General features: G+C 37.9%; 1 protein-coding gene across 3 annotated transcripts in view; it reads right to left on the bottom strand.

Annotated features, from left to right (window-relative positions):
* Positions 1-20,401, bottom strand: part of tle4.S (transducin like enhancer of split 4 S homeolog) — a 94,845-nt gene that overhangs the window by 10,964 nt on the left and 63,480 nt on the right. For all 3 annotated transcript variants that reach the window (XM_018235353.2, XM_018235344.2, XM_041580151.1), the window contains 8 exons: positions 12,415-12,534; positions 9,485-9,538; positions 9,207-9,359; positions 8,308-8,437; positions 7,713-7,903; positions 6,844-6,920; positions 5,613-5,862; positions 4,655-4,902 (listed from right to left, as the gene is read on the bottom strand). In XM_018235353.2, the coding sequence (XP_018090842.1) occupies positions 4,655-4,902; positions 5,613-5,862; positions 6,844-6,920; positions 7,713-7,903; positions 8,308-8,437; positions 9,207-9,359; positions 9,485-9,538; positions 12,415-12,534 (1,223 nt within the window). The remainder of the gene's footprint in view (positions 1-4,654; positions 4,903-5,612; positions 5,863-6,843; positions 6,921-7,712; positions 7,904-8,307; positions 8,438-9,206; positions 9,360-9,484; positions 9,539-12,414; positions 12,535-20,401) is intronic.

The raw sequence follows: 20,401 nt of genomic DNA, 5'->3' as shown, positions 1-20,401 counted from the left end.
AAGAAAAAAAAACAAGAAGTCTTCACTAATCAGACACCATATAATTTCCTCCTCATGCTGTATTATTGCTCACTAAGAGTAATCACCCCATGAAAAGGGGAGACAAATCAGTTGTTTCATCAGGTAGCAGCAGTTTGGCTTTTAAAAACCTCTGCCTCTGGGAAAATGGTTAGATCTGTAATCTCATGTACTGCAAATCAATGAACATTACAATAAGGTGGGGGAAGGAAAGCACAGCTTTGCCTATTTATAAATCTTGTAATGTCAAGGGATATATAGGCTGGAAAGTAGTGATATATGGATGTGAGTCTACATGTTCCATAACAGATATTTAATATCTTTTAAGAAACTTCTCTTATTTCTTGTTTTTTTTAAAGATTATTTCGAATGAATGCTCTTGTGCTAGAGAATGTAATAAATAATGCATTAATGAAGAATTGTTTTGCTTTCACACTTAACCAAAACCCCCAGTTAATTAGAAGGATTAACTTAACTGAAAATAATGAGCTCTGTGTAAACAATCCCTAACCTTCAACCCAGTTTTGGTTTACAGATAATGCATTATGCAGGAGTTTCTTTGCTCTGAAATAATAAAAAACAGATTTTCTTTATAATGATGGCAATCTCTACGTAGAAGTCCTCTTTATTAACTCTTTAACTGTCAGAAATTACATATGTCTTTCAACAAATATGTTTTGCTAGTATCCAAATACCTAATGCCATGCTGCCTCTTGTGTATTATGATTAGGGATGCACCGAATCCAGGATTTGGTTCGGGATTCGGCCTTTTTCAGCAGGATTCGGCCTTTGCATATGCAAATTAGGGGCGGCGAAGGAAATCTTGTGACTTTTTGTCATAAAACAAGGAAGTAAAAAATGTTTTCCCCTTCCCACACCTAATTTGCATATGCAAATTAGGATTCGGATTTAGTTCGTTATTCGGCCGAATCTTTCGAGAAGGATTCGGGGGTTCGGTGCATCCCTAATTATGATAAAGCACATCTTTCACAGATATGCCCACCTTGATCCAATCATTTGGTCGGTGGCACCATACACGGCCCAATAAGCTGCCATCTGAATTGGTAAATCACATACAGAAGGACTTACAATTATTTAAATATACTCTATTAATATCAGGGACAAAAAGAAGCAAAATATCTATCAGCCAAGAGTGCATTGTAACCCGCCTCAATTTTTGTCATGTTCGTCACAGATCTATTCTGCAGCAGGATGACGGGACTGCAAGCTTAAAAACTTGACACAAACAACATTTATCAAACAAGATGGTGGCGATAGCCCTGCTGCTGATACCTGAGCAAGTAGGAGTGAGTGACAGGAAATGTGCTAGACACAAGATAACAAGCTACTGCTGCTCTGCAGGTCATGAGATACCAGCATAAGGAACTATGAATATAATGACTAAAACGCTGACCTTGAGATGGAATTTAAAAAAAGAAAAAAAGGTACAGTGGCCTATTTCGTTGTCCATATATGAGAAATCACAAGGCAAGCGTACAGATTTCAACAGATGTCAAATTAAATCTCAGGGGTTTTTCTTCTGTTTCAATAGAAACTCATCAAAAAGTACAAAATCAGAATGTGGTATTTAAAAATGTGCGACATCACTTATTATCAACTATATCAGCAACTATTATCTTTATTTTATTATAAATGGTCATATATAGTGCTTTTAATATAGAAGTTGCCACAGCTTTGTTTATTCTTGCAGTCTATAGGTAAAAGTAACAGCCTATAACCAATTAATCATTTTTTCCAATCAGGTGTCTGTATCATCAAACTTGCAATTTAGTCATCTGAGCAAGCTGAAGGGCAAGAAAATGGTCTGGAGTTGATCAAACATGCGCCAGTAATATGGAAGACTGGAGAGGAGTTCCCATACTAAATTATTCACTTAATGAGGTTATCTGAGGATAGCGCTAAACCACTAGTAAGTGGGCACCTAAAAAGGGGGTGACACGTAAGCACAGCTTTTTTTTTTTATTTTGCCACTTACTATATAACAAATAACTGTCCACAACGTTGATTATATTTCAGTGCTGGACACGGACTAAATATAAATCCTTAACTTTAGACCAAGGGGCCCATTTACTAAGGGTCGAAGTGAATTCAAAGTGAATTTTCGAATTCAAAAACTTCGAATTTCGAAGTAATTGAAAAAACATTTGACCATTCGAAATTCGAAGTACTGTCTCTTTAAAAAACTTCGACACTTCGCCACCTTAAACCTGGCGAATTGCTATGTTATAACCAGTATTTGTATTTGTTATAGGCAGTATTTGGCTACGTTTTTAGAATTATTAGAAGTATTTTTTTTAAAAAATTGTTCGAATCGAACAATTTAATTGATCGATCAAACGATTTTTACTTTGATCGAAAAGATTTGATGGTCGAATTTCTACGTTTTTTAACTTCGAAATTCGACCCTTAGTAAATGTGCCCCCAAGTGTTAAATAATCCAAAAAGTGATCACATAGAAAGACAGCAGAGCAGATATGCAGCAAGCTAAAAGAAGGTACAGTCTGGAAAAGACAGGCATATTAATTAGGGATGCAAGGAATCCAGGATTTGGGATTCGGCCAGGATTCAGCATTTTTCACCAGGATTCGGCCAAATCCTTCTGGCTGGCCGAACCGAATCCTAATTTGCATATGCAAATTAGGGGAGGGAAATCACATGACTTTTTGTCACAAATCAAGAAAGTGAAAAATGTTTTCCCCTTCCCACCCCTAATTTGCATATGTAAATTAGGATTCGGTTCAGTATTCGGACAAATCTTTCGAGAAGGATTCGGGGGTTCGGTCGAATCCAAAATAGTGGATTTGGTGCATCCCTAATATTAATACTGAGGGCTATACTACTAATGCCCCAGCATGCTCAGCATAATCACGTGCTCCCTATAAAAGGGAATCTATTGTAGGCTTATTTTGATTTATCACATCAAATATTATATTGAATTAAAGCTACTGTAAAAAAAATACCTTAGTCTGCATTAATTTATTTTATGCTTGTGCACTACTAATGGGTGCCTCTTTAATACTTGGAGGTAGCTAAAATTATATAAAGTTAGACAGGCTGCTTGAGTAAAATATATGTGATAACAGCTTGCTGTCAATAGAATAATGTACTTAGCCCAGTAAGTGCACAGGGTCAGCTGTAATATCATTAACCTATTTCTCCTGCAACATTACTGGCATTTACACAGTAAAGTCAACTTTTCTGCAGTTTTTCTGCTACTTTTTAGCTGCTGTAATTCTGATCTTTCTAATGCAACCTGGGCGGCAAGATGTTAGGGGCGGCAAGAAGGCGCCCCCTAACATCTTGTGTAAGTCGGCTGCTCCTGATAGATCCAGCTGACTTTAGGACTGCTCCTCCAGCCTCTCTCCCGCTGTGGCTCCGCCCCCTCCCACTCCTCTCTGTGCTCGTGCTGCTGCTGAATCTGCTGTGCTGCGTGTGTCCCAGCAAGCTGATCTGTTCCTTAGCTGGTATGTACATTTAATATTTCCCCTGCAGATCTGCTGTATATCGGCCATGTAGAGAAATATGTCATAGTCAACTTGCAGATTTGCTGGAGGTGCAGAATCACAAGTGTTCTAACTTCTAAACCTGTTACAGATTTTTTTATGTCCCTTTCCTGCTTCCTACAAAATGAAAACCATTTCAGTTCTTGTATTATAAGGGATAATGTACCCCCTACTGTAAATGATAAGGATATTAGAAGTCACTGAGGGGGTTCTATGGCCATATAAAGGCACAAGGCTGCAGGCTGAGTTATACAGGGAACTCTGAGTATCACTTATGTATTATAATGGATAATGTACCCCCTACTGTAAATGATAAGGATATTAGAAGTTACTGACGGGGTTGTTCTGTGACCATATAAAGGCACAAGGCTGCAGGCTGAGTTATACAGGGAACTCGGAGTATCATCATGTATTATAAGGGATAATGTACCCCCTACTGTAAATGATAAGGATATTAGGAGTCACTGAGGGGTTGTTCTGTGACCATATAAAGGCACAAGGCTGCAAGCTGAGTTATACAGGGAACTCGGAGTATCACTCATGTATTATAAGGGATAATGTCTGCTGAGAAATAGGAACTACAAAGATTATGATGCTGCCAAGATTTGACTTTTTTATTTTATAATAAATATTTAACTGATGCTGCGGCTGCCCACTGTAGCACAATTGACAAACTTATCAAAACAAGGGACACATCTCTCTCTGCATCTATGTATAAAAAGGTGTCTATATATAGAGAATATATATAGATATATCTCAAACAAGCCTAACTGCTAGTTGATCCATCTGATCCACTTTTGCATAAATGTCCTGATTGGAAAAAGATTCACATCCAGAAAATGCGTGCGGGGGGGGGAGGCGGCACAGTAGCTGGGCCTAGGGGGGCAAGGAGGGTAAATCCGGCCCTGATCACAAGTTAGTCAAACTCAAGCCAGGTGAGTTCTACCTTCCCTTGGTCACACTTCTGATGATCTCACTTGGTGTTTAATTGCAGTGGAAAAAACACCCTGTGTAACCTTGGCCTGCAAGACTTTAGCTTGCTTTTATAGTAATATGAAATAGTATTGATATGTATTGCACAGTTCTTACGGCAAATAATTAGTTGTGCATACCTTACAAGTGTTTGGTTGTGCAAATCCCAGACTGCAATGTTGCCATCACTACAGCAGGAGAAGCAGACCTTGGAATCAGGGCTGATGGCCAGAGCATAGCAGGCTGGAGCAGATGATGTCAGTTCTGCTTTTATACGTGGAGTTGGAGCTGCCAGGTCCCAAATGGATAACGTGCTGGCTTCCCCTCCCACAATAAGAGTGCGTCCATCAGGAAGCAATCTGCAGGAACGTATGTAGTTATCTCTGTTCTGCAAGTGTGGGAAAAAAAGGTAAAACCATGAAGACAAACAATTAATGAAGTAAAAAAAAAAATGACAGCCATTCCATACAACCTAGATATAGAAGTAATAGTAAAATTATATATATTAATAGTATAATTCCTTAATTGCTATACAGATATTATTGAAGATTCACTATCCCTGTATTCTTTTACTTATACTTATCAATACCTTATTATCTCTTCCCAACAACCTCCATTCAGTCTCATATTGTCTTGCAAGAAAACAACATGGAACGTGGACTAGCAGCATCAAAATTTAGCAAAAATGACGAGAAGCCAGTATCAAGCCGTTATATATCTTATAAGACTTTCTTTGTGCATAAGCCAAGTGTTTGAAAGCGGTTACTGTTCTATAGTACTAAGGGCTATGGTACACCATGGGGCAGATTTATCAAGTGTTGAATTGAAAATTTGAATTTTTACGTTTTTTTATGGTCAAAAGGGTCAAATTCGTCTAGGGAGTTATTCAAATTTGATTCGAGTTTTTCATTTAAGAACTCTAATTCGACTATTCACCACCTAAAACCTGCCAATTGCTGTTTAAGTCATTAGGAGACATCCAGGGATCAATTTGGAGTTGTTTGCAGCCTTCCTGACGGGAAAAATTGGACCCTTGATAAATGTGCCTCCCAATGTGTCAGTCACATCAGTTGATGTTCTTTATTGAGTTCCACTTACCAGGCAATCCAGCTGAGAAACTGGGCTTTTGTTCCCTGGATGGCTGATGTCCCAGACTTTGACACATCCCTTCCCACCAGTGTATACGTGTCTCGTTGGGTTACTGATGGTAACTGCACACACCACCTCCCCGTGATTTAGTGTGTTTATCTGTCGCGCATGTCTTGGAATGCCTGGTCCTATAAGTGCATCAGGAGGGAAAGGGACTGGCTGCATTTGACCATCAGCACTTACATGGAATGAATAAGCCCTAAAGAGAAGGAAGAATAAATAAAACCTCAACTTAGGAACAAAGAATACACATGTAAATCTAGAAGGAGATATATGTTAAAATATGATGCCTCCATACCATGCATACTATACATTTTGAGGAGTATAAAAGAAGATAAATCGGAGCAAGCCAAATCATTTTAGGACAGTACACCCTGTAACAACTTACAAACTGATCATTCGTAGCACTAAGAATTGGAGCAGAGAATATGGAAGCAAAACGAGGCCTCATCACAGAAACAAGTTAGCACGTCGCACTGCTTCTGCTGAAATGTCCCAGTAGCTTCATTAGACAAAGGGCAGAACTGTAAAACTACATTTCCAAAATGATTTTCCTCAGTGCCTGGCTTACACTGCATTAAACAGCAAGGATGCTGTACAAGCCAGACATAAATTAAAAATATATACAATTATAATAATTTGTTTTTCAGATCTGCATTTCCTTTTCTGAGTTCTAAAGGAAGCAGATCTTCATTAGGGTTCATCTTCTGTTCATCCTGCACTCCTTCCTAATCACAGTTTAACATCATGACCCTCTCAAGCATAACAGCAGTCTGTGCTTTGATTTTATGCTCTCTACTGGGCTTCAGCTTGCCAATTATTTCTAAAACAGCATATAAGAAAGGTACAATAAAATAAAAAATACAATTAAGAGGGAAAAACAACCCCTCACATGGCACCCTAAACTAATTAAATATTCAAAATGCCATAAAACTTTTACTTAGAAATGTGTTCCTTTTTTTTTTCTAAGACAAAATGGAAATATGATGAATAAACCATGAGTATGTTGTTTATCACTAAAATATCTAGCAAAAAATGTTATAAGAATCCACTGAAGCAGTATAGTGTTTTGCCCAGGAAAAATATAAAGTAAGATCTGCCTCAAAGAAAACTGGATAGAAGAAACAAAAAAGGCTACCACCAACATCTTGCAATATGCTGCATTTTGTAAATTACTTACGGTTTTCCACCTGGGATGCCTGTGAGATTAGGAGGTATGCCAGGAACCCTCATATGGTGATGTGGGTCAAAACCAACCTAAAGCATGGATATCAAATTAAGAAAATCACTATAATATTCTTAAAAAGGAGAAAGAAAGCTGCAAAGGCATTTTATTGCCAATGGATTATCTGCAATAGTGCAAGTTAGAATACTCTATTTATTCTGTAGAATGTTTTACCATACCTGAGTAAAAAGCTCTAGAAGCTCTTTCTGTTTGTTTAGGATAGCAGCTGTAGTATTAGCTTGGTGTGACATCACTTCCTGCCTGAGTGTCTCCCTGCTCACTTATAGCTCTGGGCTCAGATTACAGCAGAGAAGAGGAGCAAACTGAGCATGCTCACGCCGAGGCAATGAGGTTTAAGCTGAAGGCAGGAAGTCTGATACAGAAGCCCATGAGTACACAATAGAAGGAAATAAATTCAGTGTTTCTTTTGACAGAGGACTCCGAGCAGCACTACTTTGAGGGTTAACTGGTATATTTAGGTGGACCTTTCATATAAGGCTTACTTAGTTTTAACCTTTCCTTCTCATTTAATGTCTTTCCCCTATTGTCTCACCTATTGATGTTACAATCTCTCAATCAATACCATTGCCTAGTTGCTAGGGTAAATAAGACGATAGCAACCAGATAGCTGATGAAATTCTAAACTGAGCTAAGAGCTGCTAAACAAAAAGCTAAATAAATGAAAAAACACTATAAATTAATGGCAGTTGTCCCAGAAGGTCATTGGAGACATTATACTAAAAGTTATATTAAAGGTGAACGCTCCCTTTAAAATAGCACTGCACGGTGCACAGAGCAATAAAGTATAAATCTAGAATTCTTACCACAGGGGATCTTCCATAAGCAGCAGCCGCCGCAGCTGCAGCAGCCGCCGCACTCATTTGTGGGGAGATGCTGTGAAGACTGGCATAAGCAGGTCCTGGACTGGTCAGATCACCGTTCATCCCAGCATGTGGCACAATCCCGAATGGGGTTGGATAAGGGCACGGAACAGCCATAGGTGTCCGAAGACCTGCTGTTTAAAGACTTAAGTATTTAAACCATTGATAAAACTGGTAAAAAATAAAATACATACAATGCCTTCCAAATCATTAGCATAAGCAAAAATGTATCAAAAATTATAATGTTTTTGTTTAAGTTATTTCCCCACTGTTAAGGGTCAGTACTTCCAAATAGCCCAACTGAAATCAATGGGAGCCATAAGAGTCAGTCAAAAAGTGTAGGCAAAGGACCCACCATAAGTTACATTAGCCTAATATATTCTTCTTGCTTCCTGTGGTTCCAGTAATCTCAGGTATAAATAAGAAAACATCCATTGTGCGTCTCTTTTATAAAAGTCTCCAAGTTTGTTCCTTGGAAACCAGCACAGTTCTACCCATAAATAATCTATATAGAGGTCAAACAAATAACATGTCTTACTTAATGGATCAACACCTGGTGGCTTGCCAGGAACAGGTCGCAATCCAGACGAGTTGCTGCCAGGTGTAGGAGCATCAGTTCGTGGTGTGGGTGTGTTTGATTTTGAAACAGGAGTCGTGGACTTCTCATTCTTTAGGGACAAAAGAAATAAAAGATACAAAAAAGGTATACGTAAAGAAACTTGCATATCAAGAAACTAACCTTTAATCTAGAATCCCTTGTCTTTACATTACATAAAAAAAAAATCCACCAGCCTTACATGGTTACTAACAAAAAAGGTGGAATACACCAACACATTAAATAGTCTGCATCCTCCCAAAAGTAAACAGTTTATTGACTTTTTGGCTTACATGGCTGAAAACCTCAAACATTCACCCAGCATAAGTCAACAACCCTAATGGAAGTGTCATTACATATGTGCTTTCGTAATCAGATCTTTCAGGTATATATTAATAACATGGGAGTGTACCATTATGACTGGGCTGATAGAAGAGTATGAATGGATAAATTCACCTGTTAAGTGTAATTGTTTAAGGCACGTGAAAACATGTCCAACTGCAAATTACTATTTTCTTTTAAGGATGGGGAGTAGTTTCAGGCTGAAAAGCACCTGTGCTATCAGGCATTTCCTACTCCAGTAACAGAAGGTGGTAATTTAAAAACTTTTTTTTCAGCTGGGTAATAACCCATGCATTGTCTGAATAGCTAGTTAGCACAAATTACAGCTGTTTATGTTTGTACTACTGGTACAACAAATTTTGCCTAGACATATAAAATATGCGTACAATAGCTACAGACCCTACACAATGGGATGCCTAAAGTAGGTGCTTCAAAGAAGTCTTTTTTTTTTTTTACATAAAACCCCAGTTGAGACTAATGTTAGAGTCCCACTTTCTTACATGGCTGTGTTCTTTGGATTTTGAAGAAGGGGTACTACTGGATGAGGCAATGGAGGCTGGACTGATTGGGGCATCCTTCTTCAAAAGCCTTGGTTTATCCAAGCCGTTCTCCCTTGGAGAATGTGCTGGGCTTCCTCTGGGAGAAGAAGGGTCCTGAAAACAAGAAGTTGTGTGGTCACTAAATGGTGTCTTAAGCACGTCCATCAAAATGACACCACCTTCATATTATAATCCAACAAAATCTTAGGGTTAAGCATAATTCTAGGCAAAACACCCACCTCATTGGAAACATCCACTACCAGGTTATCATCACTTTTTTCTCCATCACTGTCCTGCAAAAAACAAAAAAAAACCTTTAAAATAACTGTTAAGTGAAAGACAGTTAGCACCTTTATTTACTTCTTGAAGAAAAACTAAATATAATACATCAGAAGTCATGAATATAGATATTAACATGTAACATTCATAGTGTCCTTTTTGGATGCTTATACCATACTTAAAGGAACAGTAACACCAAAAAAAACGAGATTAATCAAAATATAATGTAGTGTTGTGTTGCAGTGGTAAAACTGGTTTTACCACCAAACTCTACTATACTTTGTATAAACATGCTGCTGTGTGGCCACGGGGCAGCCATTCAAAGCTGAAAAAGGAGAAAGGGCGAAGTATACACAGCAGATAACAGACAAGCTCTGTAGTATACAATGAGATTCTTCAGAAGGTATCTGTTATCTTATGAGTATCCTGTGCTTGAATGGCTGCCCCCATGGCCCCCATATTAACATGTAACATTCATAGTGTCCTTTTTGGATGCTTATACCATACTTAAAGGAACAGTAACACCAAAAAAACAAGATTAATCAAAATATAATGTAGTGTTGTGCTGCAGTGGTAAAACTGGTTTTACCACCAAACTCTACTATACTTTGTATAAACATGCTGCTGTGTGGCCATGGGGCAGCCATTCAAAGCTGAAAAAGGAGAAAGGGCGAAGTATACACATCAGATAACAGTCAAGCTCTGTAGTATACAATGAGATTCTTCAGAAGGTATCTGTTATCTTATGAGTATCCTGTGCTTGAATGGCTGCCCCCATGGCTATACCTCAGCTTGTTTATATAAACTATTGTAGTGTTTCTGAAGCTAACACTTTTGTTTTACCAGGGCTGGGCAACAGTACATTATATTGTCAATACTTTTTCATGTTTTGTGTTACTGTTCTTTTAAGTTGGTTCTCTTAGGTTGGGCATTTGGGTCCGCCTGGGTGTCTCCAAATTGTCATGATTGGTCCATTTCATCATCAGGTAAATCGGGTCATTTAAAGGTTAATAGCCCACTGAAATGCTTCTCACCAATTACAGAAATGGCCAGTGGAAAGGCCAACACAGTGTTCCTAGAGGCTGGCAGTGGCTGGTTGTAATACACGTACAACTTACCTGTCACCAGAAGTCATTCACAGACCTTCACACTTGAGCGATTATGTTGAAAAGCATTATAGCATGTAATCTAATGGTACATGGTAAAACGGCCACTGTCCCTTTGGTGATAAACCGTAGCAGTCATAATGCCCCACTCCACCTGTCAATGCCTCCGACAGAAATAGATGGGAAATATACTGCCTCAGCAAGACGTGGTAGTTGCTCATTGTTGGAAAATCACTGGGTGAAATTTCCTTGGCCTTTTTTTATTTTTTTTACACATCTGATGCCGCATGCATTCACTTTACTGTACTCCTGTACCTACACTATTTCAACTTTATTAGAATACAATAATTTTTTTTCTAAGTCAAACAGGACATGATCATTAAATCTGATACTATTTAAATAGGATTTGGACAATTATTCTTTGTGCCGGAATTTTTAAATAGGAAATAATGGTTACTCTTTAAAGGAGCTTTATGTTTTGGCATGGTTCATAAAACAAAACAAAACAGTAGTCATTGGTAATATCGATCAGTGGCGTAATTAGAGGAAGCACAACCTGCAGGGGGTCTGTTTACTCTATATAGTCTTAGAAATACTCCCCCTCACCAATTGTTTTCTTTTATTACCTGGTGCAAGCAGGCTGGGAGCGGGGAATGCAAGGAACGTCTGTGAACCAGGTCCCTCTGAAGATTTTTTTTGTGGTGCCACCAATATCAATAATATCAATAAATTATCCATAATAATTAGGATGCACTAATTACTATTTTAGAATAATACTAATAATCAGCCCTCTTAATATTTACGGAGGAATTGCTACAGCTTGCGTGCACCACTGATCAGGTTTTAAGTCAAACTAAGATATACTTATTAATGTACCTCAAGCATCTAATAGCCTGGCAACTTTTTTTACAGCATACATATATAAAATTTAGCATAATTATGCCACCGTACAAATCTGTGGCAGCTTACCAAAGCTATGGCTTACATGCAGGGTTCACAGAGTGCAGTGGATAGCCCTCTTCCCACTGCTGTCATTGGGAAGCAACCCATGACAATTCCCAACTTTATAATGCAGCTGGTTTTCTTAAGAGAAAATTAAAAAGCACTGTGTGTCATAACCTTCAGTGCAGAGAGACATGGGCTGTGCAGTTGTATAATGCATGATTCAGCCATATATCTTGCTAGCCAAATGGCAATGATTTGCTTGCATAGCCAACCAAACTTCAATAGATGCTAAGAGGAATAACTGCTGCCATTCACTTGAGACAGAACTGTCATGCAGTGGATAAATAATCGACTTTGCTTAAGATCAGGGGCAAAAAATAACAACTTAAAGGCTATATAACATACAGAAGCAAAAAAAGAACTGTTAGTGTGATTTTGCGACGTATTGATGACAAAGTAAACAGCCACAGCAGATGAACTATACTAACTACTCCCTAAACAAACTCTTGGCTATGTTCGGTCTTACACAAATACACCCTTGGGAAATATTTAGGCTTCTTTACGCTCCTTTAAACATGTGTGTTTGTCAAAGATAAAATGCACGCTCGGCGATCGGGATTAAGTGAAACCATAAAAAAAATAAAACACAGAATTATGTTAACGGGTGTTTGCAATAACTTTAATAGCCTGTTTCTGTGGCTAAATGAACTTGAGACCTAGGTGTCACATACATCTCTTAAAGTTGCAGCGGGAAAGACACAATTCCTTAAACGTCTGTCCCTCAGGAAGAGACATGCAAGAAACCCCCATCAGTAAATTCACATAAATTAGCTACTCACATAACGAGCTGCAATATCTTTTTCTTCAGTCTTCTGCTTTTTGCTTTCTGAGGAATAATCTGTTGAATTCCGATGTTTTTCTGCAGCTCTGAAACTTGCAGACGGGGATACAGAAGAACTCTGGAATAATAAAATAACCGCATTTCATTGAACACGAATATGCATTCTGAGCGCTGACAATTCAATGGAAATTAACGTGTATTTTGTGACAAGTATACACATAAAAGTTTCCATATATTTAATCAACCTGAAGGAAAAGCAAATTGGTCACTGGGGGCACTGTTACTCTTCAGAGAAATGATAGATGTAAGCAGTGGGCTATGAGGAATATGTGAAATATGCAATATCATAAAATAAATATAACAAAAAAAACATACCTTTAAACACAAACAAAATCTTAAACTGATTCATAGATAAAATAGGTGGTCATGATAAGGGCAGAAGTCTGAATATATAGTACGATCTGAGTAAAATCTCATGATATGAGGCTGTGAGCACATTTATTTTTATTCTGGTATGATCTCTTCCTCAACTGAAATTATAGTCTGCTTCCAGAAACGTTGTAGATATCCCATTTCAGCATATGACTGTCACATATGAGGGGCACAATCCTCCAGGGTACACTGGACACCATAGATATGCTCACGTCTCTGAACGCATTCACATTTGTCCTTTCCGATATAATTTTAAACAGACAATGTTTACATTCTTTTCATTCCACTTCATAGCCTGGAATGTGCTTGTGACATGGAATTCTACAAACAGGCCCCATGCCATTTTAGCATATACAAGTAATACTGAGGAACAATTAAACATCTATAGCACAGACCCAGCTCTGTTCCAGAGGTACATATTGCGTGTGCCACTTTTTAATCATGCCACTGTAAAGGACAAATTTTATTTAGCCAAAAAATATAAAAGTGAGACTATAAAAAGGTAGAATTACTTCATCCGAGTTTCTAGTTATCAGTGTTCGTCAGGATCAGGTTAAAAAATGGTCTTCAAACTTATTCAGTTCAAGCTGCTCTTTGAGGCCCAACATTTTGCATGGGGGCCCCTTAGACCATAAGGTTACAAAGAAAATCATGCTCTAATTGACCTTCAAGATGGGCTTCAGGAGGAATATTTTGACAGAAAACGGCAATCACTTGTCCCTTAATAGTCTTTAGTCTATGATTAGCCAGCTAAGGCACTCCCTAAGGAGTCCAGACCCACAGTTTGGGAAACAATTGGTTAATGGGAAAACCAAAGACATAGAAAACTCATTGGGACTTTCCAAGGGTGAACTATATATATAGCATGGACAATGTTTGACCACTAGATGATGCAGTTACATTTAAGTCTAAGCCAAGACTAGGTACATGATAGCAGAAGCAGTAGGATATAAGAACAAAAAAAAGTGTTATTACCAGTCCAATACATTGGTGCTCCCTATTCCTAGTGTTTTGTTTACAGGTAATACAGCTTTGGATTTTCTTTTGGCATTTGATTGCCAGTTATTGTGTTGTGTGGTGAAATAGAACTACACCTTTTGATTTGCAGCACACCACTTACTTCTTAATGCTGGGTGCGTCCATATCCCAGGCTGCTTCCAAGTCCAACACAGTAACAGGTTCCAAGTAGGGAAGAAGCACACCATCTCAGCCAGGCAATGCCTTTAACACATTTATTTGCAGAAGTATTCAAAGCACAAACTTTCGGGAAGCAAACATGCGGAAGGGGTTGGTCCCCGAAAGCTTGTGCTTCGAATACTTCTGCAAATAAATGTGTTAAAGGCATTGCCTGGCTGTGCTGGTGCGCTTCTTCCCTCCTTGGAACCTGTAAAATACAACAAACCACAATAAATGCCTTATAGTTACATTTCACAAGCTAGCAGACTAAAAACCAGCAATAATGCAGTTACCGATGATAAAATGTTTACAAAGGGCTGTTTACCGTTTCAGGCTGGAATGGTCACAGTTTAATCATCTAGTCCAGGTCAATATAGAACAGTTAAAGAAAAAGCAATGCAAAACCAGCAAAGAAAAGATTTCACTTAGTCACCCTTATCGCACATTATATTTCCATACTGTCAATTTATCAGCATATTTATTATCTGCTAAGCATGAGCCAAAAGTTGGCTAGATGTTTGCTGTGTGACCAATGATAAAATCAACAAATGTATATCTTCATGGGAACTGCTCCCTGTCATGCATTGATTTGGTCAAATGCTCAAATAATGAATCTATGTCATTACTCACCAATATATCCATCCATGTCAGGACAAAAAAATAAAAAATAAAAGACAACCGATCGGGTTCTTCACCCAGAAGAGGAAAACAATGCTCATTTCAAATCAGATGAAGTGCTATAGTAGGCACATTCACCAGCTAAAGAATTTTTAAAAAATGTAGAACAACCTGGGGATCTTTTGCAGACAGGAAATAAAATATTACAAGAACTTGAGTTCACAAGATCAGAATATATTGTATTGTGCTTACAGAAAACACAAAAGCTGCACAGTACCAATTCAGACAACATAATCATATCTCAAGACTAATTGATATGCACTACACATTGAATAAACAAATGTAATTTCTCTGGAGAACAGCACAGAACCATACATTCAGGTAATGGCGATGTAAATAAAACGAACTGAGCAGAACTGGAATTGAGCACAACAAAACCTCATCACAGTCCCAGCGTGCAAAGTCCATAAACAAGACATGTTATGCTTTTTAAGTTAATACAGCAGTAAATGATAATGTAAATATAGCAAAGGAGAAAACAAAGGCAAGGGATCCATTATCCAGAAAGCTTCGACGTATGGGAAGACCATCCATAGACTTAACTTTAAAAAAATTCACATTTTTTTAAAGTTTTTTTTTTAATTCACATTTTACATGGCTTCCTTTTTTTCTCTTTAAAATGTTCTCTCATTTACAGTGGTGTGAAAAACTATTTGCCCCCTTCCTGATTTCTTATTCTTATGCATGTTTGTCACACTTAAATGTTTCTGCTCATCAAAAACTGTTAACTATTAGTCAAAGATAACATAATTGAACACAAAATGCAGTTTTTAAATGAAGGTTTACGTTATTAAGGGAGAAAAAAAACTCCAAATCTACATGGGCCTGTGTGAAAAAGTGATTGCCCCCCTTGTTAAAAAATAACTTAACTGTGGTTTATCACACCTGAGTTCAATTTCAAATGTTATAAAGCCATTTCTAAAGATTTGGGACTCCAGCGAACCACAGTGAGAGCCATTATCCACAAATGGCAAAAACATGGAACAGTGGTGAACCTTCCCAGGAGTGGCCGGCCGACCAAAATTACCCCAAGAGCGCAGAGACAACTCATCCGAGAGGCCACAAAAGACCCCAGGACAACATCTAAAGAACTGCATGCCTCACTTGCCTCAATTAAGGTCAGTGTTCACGACTCCACCATAAGAAAGAGACTGGGCAAAAACGGCCTGCATGGCAGATTTCCAAGGCGCAAACCACTTTTAAGCAAAAAGAACATTAAGGCTCGTCTCAATTTTGCTAAAAAACATCTCAATGATTGCCAAGACTTTTGGGAAAATACCGTGTGGACCAACGAGACAAAAGTTGAAGTTTTTGGAAGGTGCGTGTCCCGTTACATCTGGCGTAAAAGTAACACAGCATTTCAGAAAAAGAACATCATACCAACAGTAAAATATGGTGGTGGTGGCAGTGTGATGGTCTGGGGTTGTTTTGCTGCTTCAGGACCTGGAAGACTTGCTGTGATAGATGGAACCATGAATTCTACTGTCTACCAAAAAATCCTGAAGGAGAATGTCCGGCCATCTGTTCGTCAACTCAAGCTGAAGAGATCTTGGGTGCTGCAGCAGGACAATGACCCAAAACACACCAGCAAATCCACCTCTGAATGGCTGAAGAAAAACAAAATGAAGACTTTGGAGTGGCCTAGTCAAAGTCCTGACCTGAATCCTATTGAGATGTTGTGGCATGACCTTAAAAAGGCGGTTCATGCTAGAAAACCCTCAAATAAAGCTGAATTACAACAATTCTGCAAAGATGAGTTGGCCAAAATTCCTCCAGAGCGCTGTAAAAGACTCATTGCAAGTTATCGCAAACGCTTGATTGCAGTTATTGCTGCTAAGGGTGGCCCAACCAGTTATTAGGTTCAGGGGGCAATTACTTTTTCACACAGGTTTGGATTTCTTTTCTCCCTAAATAATAAAAACCCTCATTTAAAAACTGCATTTTGTGTTTACTTGTGTTATCTTTGACTAATAGTTAAATGTGTTTGATGATCAGAAACATTTTGTGTGACAAACATGCAAAAGAATAAGAAATCAGGAAGGGGGCAAATAGTTTTTCACACCACTGTAAATAAATCTTCATTGGAGGCAAACCAATCCTACTGATTTCTTAAATACTTTTTTTATTATTTAATATTCTTTAAAATTGAATTGTTTTGGTTGGGTGTGTGTATTTCCAGCAACAGCAAAAATGGGATCTCTAAAAAAAAAAAATTCAATATTCCAAAGATGGCAAGCATGCAAACAATAATAAAGGTTTGTTGAAATAGGACCCAATGAAAAATATAGGTTTCTGGATACAAGTTTCCAAAAGATCCCAATGTAAAATGTAAACTGGCAAAAAATGCATTTCAGGGTAGTTTCAACAAATAACATAATTCATTAACCAAACTACATTGGGCATATTAAATCCCAACAGGGCAAATGTATATGTTTTAGAGCAGTCTAGATATAAGAAATACATGAGCAAAATTTGCTTAGGCCATCGCCTTTTGCTGAAGCATGCTGGGAATGGTAGTTCACAAACACTGAAAGCCTATCTGTTTCACCCCTCCGCTTCAGATTACACTGCACGTTTTTTTTTTTTTTTTTAAAGGGTTAAAAACAATTCCATAATTGCTGGTCTCTCTCCTCAGAGGCTTGTTACAGCTCATAAGGTACATAAGAGCTAACAACACTCCAGCGCTGGCAACCTCTCACACTCTTTAAATCCTTCATCCATTTCAATAAAGGATGTGGGTGGCAACATAGGAGTGAAGGGTTGTAATTCAGGAACATCCACTTAGTCAACAGAAGTGTTTACAGGGAGGATGGGTACATTGTAATAAGAGCGTCTATGCAAGCCATGATTCAGCCCAGTGCAGCCTACCGTCTGAGCACGCATTTTCATAGTAGCAATTAAAATGTAAGGGGAGGAATCATTGAAGCGTCTCAAATATCTTATGCAATTTACTCTGGGAGTAGACCGAGCTTGTCAATATGGCATCGTTTTATATTCTCAGTCATTAGCGGTGTCAAAAGGACACTCAAAAAACATGAACAAAGCCGAGCCTATCACATTACAACGAGCAACACTGCCATGTTATCCAGACACGTCAGGACACACACTGTTCCCCTGTGGCTGCACACTACTCCTAGGAGTCCTCACTTGAGAGCTTTGTGGTGTCTCCACTGTTTTAGTGAGAAATGAGAGCACACAGAATTGCTTCATTAGCCAAGCTCAGTAAGAAACTGGTTATGCTAAATACTGTATAAGAACTGGCTACGTACCATTCACATCTACCTAATTAGAACTAAAACCTATATAAAAAATATAGATCATATAAATATAAATCTATAAAAATATATGAATTCAGCAATAAAATCTATACTTTTATTTGCATGATTAGGCCCTTATCAGTGTACAACATGGAAGCAGGTCCCATCATGAACAAAGACAGCTAGCGGAGCAAAGAATTCATCGAAGGACAATGATTTGGTCAAGGTTAAGTCAATCTGATCATGCTCTGACGCCATTCACAAAAGGTACTTCAGAAAGCAGAAAAGTAATCTACCTCTAGAGATAGGGTTGCCACCCATCCAATCACTGATCACCACATCATCAGTCTTGCCCCCAACGTCACCTCCGCCCCCCCCCCCTTCCTGCCCAGTTTCCGGCCCCAGAAAAGGTGACAACCCTATCTGGAGAACAGTGTGCAAGTACTAGTCCCAGTCGGTTCCATGGGTGGGTTATATGTGCTACTGACTGGCCAAGTAAATTATGTACCAATGCATTTCTTAGTGCCGAGTTCACTCGTCCATTGGCAGTGACACCATCCCTACTATGACAATATATCCTGCTAATTGTGTGCAAATTACAAAAAGTATTGGCACGTGTGTCCAAATGAGCTTCCCAGTTAATTCTGCCGATGCACCATGACCTGGTTGACAGGCAAATGAAATGTTCAATACTGTCGATCCCCACATTGAACCACACTATATGGATATCAGTGTTGACTGATGGCCCAGCATAAAACAGAAAGCTCATGGTACAAAATCTATTTGTGTATGGTCTGCTTCAGTATACGACTACAACTTTACTCTGGCCTACATAGCTAATTTAGATAACCCAAACCCACATGTTCTGTGCCCCAGAAAGCTATTTTACATATTTTAGGACACCTCCCAGAAGCTGACCTGCGTCATATTACCCATATTCTGGTAAGAGATCTATTATTCAGAAAGCTTGGGGCATGGGATTGAATGGATAAAAGATCTCTCCGTAATTTCTATCACAAAGCCTTAAGCGCATAAGAGATATTAAACATTAAGTGAACCCAATAAAATAGTTTTACCACAAATATGAATTCATACAGCTTAGTTACAATCAAATAAAAGGTAAAGTTTTTTTTTTTTTTTTTTTTTTTTACAGAGAAATAGCAATTAATTTTGAAAAAATGGTATTTAATATTTATTAAAAAGAAGTATATGGGAGATGGCCATCCCATAATTCAGAGCTTTTTGGATATCTTGTTTTCTGATCCCATACCTTCAAAAAGCCAGGACTAGTTAACATGCTTTCATGAATTTAATTCTCATATAAATATTATTATTTTAATTATATATGGTACAAGATGCTTAACTAAACTTACAAAATGAAACTGAAAGATACAACTAAAGTATCAATACATATTTAGCTCTAAAAATTCGTAATTGTGTAGACAACTTTACAGCTAATAAAGCTACTTTATATTCTATTATTTTATATAGTATTAAAAATAGGCAGCTCCCAGTTTCATTGCAAGTGGTTAAGTCAAAGCACTTACCTACCTGTACTAAATTGCTAAAATATGGAAATTTTGCACATATAACATGATTCAAAAACACTTCCTACATGGCAAAGGCCAAGTCATTTTTACTATATTTTTTTTTTTACGATATTTATACGTGTATCACAGATGCATTGATAGGATTACATATAACTAGCCCAGTATAATCTATTCCCACAGAAGCTTCACGTACCAAGAATAATTTCCCTTGTTTCATATACGCACATAAGTATTATGCACATGGGGCTTTCATTACACACAGTGACAAAAGAAAAAACATGAATTGTTGTAATTATAAGATTGTAGGTACTTTCTCAACTTACAAAAGAAAAAAAAGAATCTTAATGTCTTTTGTTTCTAAAAGGCTAAGCCAGTTTGAGTTGGAATGTACAGTGCAAAAACAGTTTCCCTTAATGCAAATCAAATTATGTTCCAGTAAATGACTTCTAATTCTACTGGCTATTCTATTTCAGGGTATACAATTTCATTTAATCCTTAGTCACTCATTACTTTGACAACTGCCTTTACTATTTTTTTTCCCTAGGAACGCCTGCGTTTATTCTGGTAAAGTTAATTAGCAAACATTTCCCTTAATGAAATGCACAAGTCGATATTCTAAATGATGAATATGAACTTAGACGGCTCAAAAGGATATTTTTAGACAGAAAAAAAGGTGTTTTAAAGCATTCATAGATTTCATAGATACAGAGTTAAAAAAGATGCAGAGTGATAGCTCTGCACCCAGATCCAGGAATGGGTGAAAAATCTGCAAATCCCTAAAACTGTCTGCCTCTGGGAGGCTCCAATAATTATGAGTCTTGGCAACATATGGCTGAATAAGATCCCCTGCTTCTGCCTGTCACTGGCAGCTGCACTTAGCGCCTAATCCTCT

Source organism: Xenopus laevis, chromosome 1S (assembly GCF_017654675.1).
Source record: "Xenopus laevis strain J_2021 chromosome 1S, Xenopus_laevis_v10.1, whole genome shotgun sequence".
NCBI lineage: Eukaryota > Metazoa > Chordata > Amphibia > Anura > Pipidae > Xenopus > Xenopus laevis.
This window is presented reverse-complemented; position numbering and strand designations above follow the sequence as displayed.